At 35.6% G+C, this 9560-nt stretch overlaps 1 protein-coding gene and 1 long non-coding RNA gene across 2 annotated transcripts; one reads left to right on the forward strand and one right to left on the reverse strand.

Annotated features, from left to right (window-relative positions):
- Nucleotides 1-936: 936 nt before the first annotated feature.
- Nucleotides 937-2735, forward strand: LOC128245340 (zinc finger protein 862-like). The gene has a single exon (XM_052963467.1). It carries the CDS (start codon nt 953-955, stop codon nt 2444-2446), a length of 1494 nt encoding a protein of 497 aa, XP_052819427.1. The 5' UTR covers nt 937-952; the 3' UTR covers nt 2447-2735.
- Nucleotides 2736-3949: 1214 nt separating this feature from the next.
- LOC128245341 (uncharacterized) lies at nt 3950-8476 on the reverse strand. The gene is made up of 2 exons (XR_008263126.1): nt 8380-8476; nt 3950-4024 (listed from the first exon to the last, which is right to left on the reverse strand). It is a non-coding gene; the product is annotated as an uncharacterized LOC128245341 (long non-coding RNA).
- Between the last annotated feature and the right edge of the window lie 1084 nt (nt 8477-9560).

A 9560-nucleotide genomic window follows, 5' to 3' on the forward strand; every position in this document is an offset into this window, starting at 1 on the left:
CAGCACAGAACCAGGTGGTTCTTGTCCTGTCAGAGAGAATGATGCCAAACCAGCTTGTAAACCCTCATGTGGACCTTGGACTGGTGATGAATGTAGAGAAGCCATAGAAAACCTTTTTGACTCCTCCAAAACAATACACAATGTATTCCTGTGCAGTAAGATAGACTGCACTAGTGTAAATTTACATGAGCAGCAGAGACTTAAGCCAAAGAAATTTCAGCACAGTTGGCTGAATAAAGAACACTGGTGGCTTTGCTACATTGAAGGCGAAGGAATGTTCTGCCTTGCTTGTCGTAAACATGATATGAAACACCCACAGAATCTTAAGGAGGTTTTTGCAGCTGCCCCAAGTGTCCGTTTGAAAGGAGATGCCATTAAATCCCACAGCAAGAGCATTCTTCATGCAGCAGCACTTGAAAGTGAAATGCTTCAAAGGGCATCTTACTTCCAAAAGGAAATAAACAAACGGTCGGACACACAAAATGTAATTCTAGAACAGGCATTCAGTAGTGCTTATTTTATGATGAGTACATTCATAGCAAACAGACAGTTTGTTCCATTGCTGAATCATATAGAAAAGGTATATGATGTAGACAGTTTGAAATACTTTGGGCATAGATCCAGGGGAGCCCAACAGGAAATCTTTGAAACTCTAGGTCAGACTATGAAGAATGAAGTACTGCGTAAGGTGAGAGCAGCATCAGCATTTGGTATACTTACTGATGAAGTATCAGATGTATCAGTAGCTGAAAATCTTGTAACTTTCATACAGTACTTTTGCAAAGAGACTGGTCATGTTGAAACTCAGTTCTTGGCTTGCCAGAACATTCTTGAATCTTTTGAGTCTGCAGATTCAAATGCAATTACTACTCTGATTCTTGAAGAACTTGAGGAGCGTGGAGGGTTGGACTTGTCTTCTTTTACTGGGCTAACCTCTGATGGTGCTTCCGTGATGGTTGGCAAACGCTCTGGTGTTGCTGCAAGACTGAAACAGGTCAATCCTCTACTGTTAAATGTACATTGTGTTTGCCACCGTCTTGCCCTTGCATGCACAGATACCAATCATACCTTGAAATACATCAGCAATGTAGAGCTATTGCTTAGGCAGTTATGGCAGTACTTTCAGAACTCGCCAAAAAGAATGGCAGCATATTTGAAAATTCAAACCCAGCTGAAATCTGTACGGCTTGAGGGCAAAGCTGTAAAGGGTGTAACCAAACGCCTGAAAAAAGCATGCCACACACGATGGTTGAGTTTTGAAGCTTCGGTAAAAGCTGTTCATGAAGACTACGAGGCAGTTCTCCAAACGCTTGCGCATTTCCAAGAGAGTGATGCAATAGCCTCAGGTTTGCTGACGAAGATGAAAAAGCTCAAATTTATTGGCGTCATCTACATTCTTAGAGACATTCTTCCCATCCTTGGTGATCTGTCCCGTCGATTCCAAAAGGGATATTTGAGTTTTGCAGCCATTGTACCCGCTATAAATATGACAAAAGATAGGCTACATAATCTCGTTGCTGATGCCAAACCAATGGAAAGTCTTAGTCGGGACATTGAATCATTCACTGACATGTGTGCTGAAATCAAAATGAATCAAAATGACGCAAAGGAACTGCATACTCTATTTGAAAAATATGTCAGTGCTTTGGTTGAGAACATTGACAACAGGTTTACAGATAGCTCACCAGTCTTGGAAGCATTCAATGTTTTTGATCCAATGCTGGTGCCTGATTCTGGTGTTGAGATGAGGAGTTATGGTCACGGTCAAATTGAAGTGCTGTCTAATCATTACTTCAAGGAAAATCCTGATAAATCAGACAGACTGAAAGCAGAGTGGGAAGGAATGAAATATCATTTGAGAGATGTCATCAAACCTAGCATGCCTGATTCTGTTAAATCAGGCAAAGAACAAACAGAAACTACTACTGAATGGTGTCTTCTACAACTGCTAAAGAATATTGCAGTGAGGCAACTGTATCCCAATGTAATCTACATTGCAGAAGTGATAGCCTCACTCCCAGTTTCTAATGCATGGCCTGAGAGAGGTGCTAGTACACTGAAGGCTTTGAAAACAAGGCTGCGTAACAGACTGAGTACATCCATGTTAGAGTCTTTGCTTCACATTTGCATAAATGCTCCTAAGCCATCATCCCTGGAAGGTCAGCAGCTAGTGAAGGCAGCTGTAAATGCATGGTTAGAGAACAGAAACAGGCGTAAACTTCCAAAACAGTCTGGATCAGCAACAGTCACAGCTGCTAGTGCTACAAGTGTCATAGATGTTGAGGATGCTGGAGTCCAGACAGATCCATATATGGATGTTAGTGAAGATGTCATCAGGACAGCAGTTGACATTGCTTTAAAAAAGCTTAGCCTTGACGAGTATGATGCTGGCGACTCAGATTCAGACTGGTCAGATGACGAAGATTGTTGTTCCAAAAATTTGTGACTGTGCAGTTTGGTAATACTTCAAGTTCTTAAACAAATAATAATCAAAAACTGAGTTTTAAAGTAAAGTTCACAGGTACAGTAGTTATTAAGTGTTGTTACTTGTACCCGAAATCGCTCTAGTGCCAGAAGTGCATATCATTATTTTCAAAATTTTCCAAGAGATGGCATGCTTCTCCCTGCAAAGTCATGACATCTTGGGTTTTTTTCTTCAGTATAACAAACCCAGAAAACTAAGTAAAAAGTAGTAAAATTTAGAGACCAAATTCGGACGATTAATGGGCCCACAACTGCTCAAATGCCACGATTTGTCACCGTTTTTTTGAAAAATTTCCGGGGGGGCATGCCCCCGGACCCCCCTAGCAAACTCGCGTCTTCGACGCTCGGACGTTCAGCCGCCTCAAATAATATTTCAGCCTTCTACAATGAATATTAATGACAACCCTGTAAGGTGGATGACATGTTAAGTTATTGAAAGCTTTGAAGATTTTATACAAAAGTTACAAGTTGTCTCAATTTATGATTTCGAAAACCATTAAATTGGCAGGCCTAAGCATCATGAGCCACTCACAGACTTTGATGGAATTGGTAAAAGACAAAAAATAAATATTTACTTTCTTAGTGTTGCAATGCAAAAGATACTGGGCCTACTTTCTATCAGTAAAACATTCTTAAAGCTTTTTTCCATTTGCCAAATAATGGAAAATTATTTTAACTTGATTTTGAAAAATAATTATTTTTTATCCTGACTATATAATTATTTAGTCTTTAAAACTGACTCTCTTCCTTTTAAACTCTAAAATATCTTTAAAAATAAAATAAAATACATTTAAACCCATTAAGATTTAATTAATTATTTAAACAGGCCAGTCTGCACTGCTTTTTCAGTAAGGATTTTAGTCAAAATCATATCTTCGTAAGAACAAGACAGTACACCATAGGTAATTATGACCCCCCCCCATAATTATGCATATTATGCATATTTGTATACATGTATTAGCTAGACAATATACAACGATAAGTGTATTGTATATATTAGTGAGCAAATAAATGCATTAATAAATAAATAAATACAGATTTATACTGGTAAATAGATTTATAAATATAAATATTTTAGGAAAGATAAACATTAGATAAAACATATTATCAAAGCCTTTTTAGCCATATTGTATTGGCTGGTGGGGTTACTCAAAATTACCGTGCATGGTCCGCTTACAACCAATTAAATATTTTCAATAGCTCTGAGAATGATTCATACAATCTTTGATATGATGTCAGTTTTTTTTACATGGCATGGCTTGACTTGATCAATATAAATTTTATATTATATGACTTGCACAATTCACATGACTTTTCATATATATCCTTTAAGTTTTGTGTGATAATAGATCTTTGATCTAAATTTGTGATTCAAAACTTAAAGATACATATATATATATATATATTTACTGCTTCGGAATCACACTTTACACACAAGACATGTTAAAATAGATTATTGTACTCACTGTTTTTTAATTTAAGTTTATTCATCAAACTCTGTCACTCTAGCTGTCTCTGTATTATCAGCATCACACATCAACTAAAAAAATAAAAATAATAAGAATTATAACAAGAAAGGTTCAAGTAGTTAAAAAATATATGGGCTGTCATTGGACATATAATATAACAATTTACCATGATTCCATGAAATATTTTTACAAACTAGCAAACCTGAACTCTTTAGTATTTTTTTTACATCTTTGTGAGATTTTGCATAAAGCATCTATCTAATTCTTTGTTAATTTACCACATTAAAATTAAAATATATTGATTAACTGTACTTTTATTTATTTTATAAATATCTTATATGTTGTGCACCAGTCAATTGTAACCCTGGCGCCCCCAGGTCCAGGGAATAGCGGGGACTTTGACTTTCGGTCCAGCCAACCCTGGGTCTAATCCCCTCCCCTGCGGGAACGAACTGATGGTAAAACCCCGGCCAAATGCCCCTGCACACCAGAGACTCTATATAAGGCCCAATCTCGGCTAAATTTGGCTCAAAGACAAAACCACTGCGGTCACCCCGCCCTGCGTGGCCACATAGAAAGTAAAAACACGGCCCATTTCCCGACTATTCCCAGTATACCCCCGGACCGGGGGGGGGGGCGTGGTTAGTAACCGTTACAATTGACTGGTGCATTGGTTATAATAACTGAGAGGCCTCAAAGATGCTCACATGACTGTGACATTTTGACCTTTTAGCAGATTAGAACAAAGAAAAGATTTTTAAGAAATATACTCAATGAAACAGAGTGAAACTTTATTCAGGGGCTATACACCGTATGATGAAATAGCGAAAGAAGAGAAAATTGTCGAAAACTGACATGAATTTGGTATCAATGTGTACAATGCATTGAAACTAACTAACTGAAGTACCACATAGTTTACAATTAATTGATTTTTCACATTTTTTTCCATTAAAAAAGATTACTAGGTGGGTATACCTAGTATAATTAATTTTTATGTGTGATTGGCTAGTCGATGTTATCACTTAATGTTACCAAGCTAGGTATATATTAAATCAAATAAACAAATGTAAACTTTCATAGCAGTGGATACAACACTGGACTGCAATTTTGGCGACCACAGTTTGAACCCGGTCTCTCTTATTTTTTCTTTACATTTTGATATTTTTTTACCAATTATGATATCAAAAGGATAAACATTTTATTGAATAATTGTCCTGTATACTGGGACTGACCCTACTGTTTGTATAGTCCATTGGTTAAAGAAAATAGATTAAAAAAGAGAAAAAAATAATTGTATTTAGTGTGTGTTTAAGGTAGCACTACCCTAATGAAAACCTCCCCTTGAAATGCTTCATTTTAATGTTTTATCCTTTATTGTTAAGCACATACCTACACATCTTTTGTGGGTTCATGTGAGCAGTTCAACTTCAAAGCAACCCAGAAGCTGACATACATGCCATATCCCCCGGAGGGGGAAAAATCCCCCGGAATTTCGACCCATCCCCCGGTCTCCCGGAGGGGGATGAAAATCCCCCGGAATTAAAAAAAGTGTGTTTAAAATTACGCAAAATTATCACAGGGTTTAATTATATATGCCTGTTTACAGTTATAATGCCCTTCTTGTCTTAATTGGATTATCAAATGATGGTGTGTTTTAACAACACCAATTGGGTGACACTTAATAAGTCAGCAGGGCACATTTCATGCATTGTTTTGATTGAAACTGTCAGAATTTGCATAAGAAATGTCAATTAGACTGGTCAGATAAAAGGACGATTTTCATTGGTTAAAACTATAGGTTTTATCCAATCAGAGAAAATGTAACAAATTAAAGTGTTTAAACATGTGTCATTGTCATCAAAATGATTTATGATTTAAAGGTGACAGTACATTATTTGGTAAAGAAAAGGATTAAAATAACTAATAGACAATGCTGTTCTTTGTTATGACCCACTAATATGTTTACATACATGACATGACCTTCATCTCAAATATCGGAAAATAACAGAACTTCCAGAAGAGAAACTGAAAGTAGACAATTCGGATGAAATGACTTTTATTTATTTTAATATTATGGTGGTGATGTTTTTATTTTTTGATGAATGCCAAAAGATGATATGTTTATGAACTTAAACAATAAATTATGCATTTGCTTTTTATCAGAAGCAAACAAATCTGACTATTTGGGAATTGAAATGAAAAATATTGATAAATCATTCCATTCTCTCTATTAGTCTGAAAGTCATCATTTATGATCATAATGAGCAGATTTTGTATCCAATTTTAGAGGAAGGTAAGCCCATTAAATTGTCTCTGAAACATATTTTTCTGTGAAGTATTCTATTTTGCAAGTGAGTGCTTTTATTATGCAATATGGCTGTGTCTCATTAAAATATAGATGAAGTGCTGGAAAAAGGGGTAGACAAGGTAAATTGGCACGTGTGTCATGCCCGTAATGCTACATGGCGATGATGAAAATTCTCTGGTATGTGACCCAAATCCCCTTAAATTCTGGACATAATCACCGCGGGAGTCTTGTTTTTTTGTACTTGCGTCTTAAAATACTTTGAAATTTTGTCGAATTAGACCTGCTACAAAAAACGCCTGAATACTACCAAAATCCCCCTGAATTTTCAGACTTTTGAACATTAATCCCCCCGAATGGTCTCAAGAAAATATGGCATGTTTGGAAGCATCTTTTTATTTTCCATTTCATTAGCTTACATTTTTACAGTAGTTTTATTAGAAAATAGTTATTTTCTTATACCGAAGGTAAAACATACTGTTGTTTTTTTTTGCATAATGTTCCTAAAAGTTTAAAGATATTTCATATTGATAAGGAACAGGTCATGAGTATTTTTTTAACTTGTTGATTTCGCTGTAAAATGACATTCACAAGCTAAATCTTAGTAGACCAAAGAATTGTACGTTTACGGATTTTTGTATCTTTTTTGATATGGCAAATCCTTCACATACAAATTGTTTAGTATCAAAAGTGGGTAGTTATTCCGATCGGGATTCTGGGTTAAAGCATTTAACATCTCAAAAATATCATAATACAAGAAATATTACCAGATTATGTAATTTTATATCAGTTCCATACATAAAAATGTCATATCCTATGAATAATTATGAGTTTGACATTTATTTTTCATTTCTTGCTGTCAAAACATAGCGATATATACACGAAGGGCACCTGCAAGGCTTCAGGGCACAATTTTTAAACAACTGGAACATTTCGGCCATGGCTGAGTTGTTACGATTGTATTTACGAGGTCTATCTAGAAGCTTGTCAGTGGTGGCCGAGTTATTATGATTGGGTCGAGTTGTTCCGCTTTGCATAATTGTTGTCTGTGTCAGTCAACTTTTGTTTTATTGGAAAGGTAAATAATGTGTTTTAATGCAAAATAACTTTTCACTTACATGGTAAAGTATGAATATAAACCTTTATGATCAATTTAAACCATAAAATACTTCACTTAATACAATTTCAATATTTTTCAAAACACCCCCGGTTTTTGCACAAACCCGTTTAGACGTTACTGGCTAAGGTCACAAATCCGAACACTTTCTGATGTTTTTTACAATTATCTTGGAGAGTTTATGTTGTAGTAAGTTAAACTTTCGTATGAAACATCTTTGGTTCATGTGAAAACAGCTGTCAAAGTACAGATTCACGATCTCGTCAATATTATGTCGAAAATCGTTCAATTTTATGGATAGTAAATCACCCTTCAAAATACGCTATGGAGGGCACAAATACCGAACACTTGAAAAGCGAAAATACATGGTCATACAATTATAATTAAAAAGTATGCTATATTAAATAAATGGCATTTTTTAGAAAAATGCTTAACAAAACAAGATGAAACTTCGCAAGTGTGACCAAGGCAAGCCTCTGTATTGATCTAGATCATCAAATAATCGATCACGGTAAACAAACGCGTGTTTTAGCCGGTGTTCAGGATTTGTGCCCTGTTAGGAAATGTACCGTCAACCAGTAAGGATTGGAAGAATGTATTACACGTCTATAATTTTAGACTGGGGGGTGGGGGGGGGGTAGCTACAATAATGAGTGATTAGGGATACTTTTTTTTATTATTTTGACATTTCATGTGTATCCCTGTAACTGCCATAGTCTTAAAATCGTCAAAAGACCCATTGACGGTCATTTAGGTGGACTATGGGGGGGGCATGGTTACAATTGACTGGTGCAACCACTGGGACACCATTTTTTTATTATTTTGATATTTCTTAAAATACTCGTTGACGGCTATTTAGGCAGAGTAGCCCCACTCCCTGTCGAAGTGTGGATAAGAAGAGGACTGTTTCAAGTGAACGTTCTTTACGAGATGTCCTACTTATTGACTGTTTATATATTCAAAAATCAAGACAAAAAATTAAATGGAAAAAATAAATGACTTACCAATGGGTGTTTGAGATATCCATTTGGCACCACTTTAGTGCCATTCATCGCTCTTCAAAGCTCCATAAAACAAAATCATTCGTCTAACACATCCCCGACATCTTAACACGGATGGTATTGATTACTGTGACATGTTTGTGTTAAACCGGTTTGAAGGTGCATTCACTCGAGTAAATAAAGTCAAAGATGCACTCTTAAGTACTGCCAGATAAGGTTTACCACAATTAATAATGTTGTTTCAATATTCCTAAAAGAATGAATAAATGTCGAAAACAATGGTTCTTATGAAGGATATCGAGTTAAATTTGAAAGAAATGAGCATTACACACGGTATTTCTACCTTATGAGACTATAGTAGACCACAATAAATCTTTTAGCATTTACCAATCATTTAATATTTTTTGCGCTTTCTGCTATTAAAAACACGGTTACAATCTTGTTATCAGTAATAAATATGTTCAATAAATGCATTATTTAGTATGTAGTTAAAGGTTTATCAGTCACAATTGATGTTTGTTATATATGTGTATGTATTGATTTTGAATAACAGTGTCACTAAACAAAAAATAAACAAATTTACGCAATTTCACAACCTTTTTTCCAGTTCTTCTGGATTACCCTGTATCCCCTGCCTCGAAACGAAAAGTTAACTTGGACGACATCGGTACGTTGTGGTTGGGGGGGGGGGTCACCCCCCCCCCCTCCTTCTGGCCACTAGTGCAATTGCAAAATTAATTTTGATGCGTGAGGGATATACTTAAGCGACGATGTTAACCATTGCTTCAATATTTATGCATGCATATGTGCTTGTTGGCATTTTGGGTGCCTCATTTCTACATCAAAAATGCTCAACCAGGTATGAGTTTATTGTATAAGTTATAGCTCGTAGTTTGTAAAATGTGGTTCTTTAGCAAATTTGTTTTAAATACGAAATAAAAGGTGTTGCTTCCAAGGTATGCATGATCAAAATATCCATAAATTATGTATGAGTCCCTTTTGCTGAGTGGTTATGCTATTTATTTGTCCATGACGTAAAAAGCGTAGGTTCACCCCTGATTAAAACAAGACTTTATTTTCATACTTTCATTGTATTTTGTTCTGTAATTTCAGTATCAAAGAGTTAACTAATTATTTCAGACACATTACCTGAAAAATGATTATTTGGTGCCAATGAGGTACGA

The sequence above is a fragment of the Mya arenaria genome, chromosome 9 (assembly GCF_026914265.1).
Source record: "Mya arenaria isolate MELC-2E11 chromosome 9, ASM2691426v1".
Classification (NCBI taxonomy): domain Eukaryota; kingdom Metazoa; phylum Mollusca; class Bivalvia; order Myida; family Myidae; genus Mya; species Mya arenaria.

Coding starts and splice junctions, on each gene's coding strand:
- LOC128245340 (XM_052963467.1), top strand. CDS start 953: ATGGTTGGCAAACGCTCTGGTGTTGCTGCAAGACTGAAACAGGTCAAT.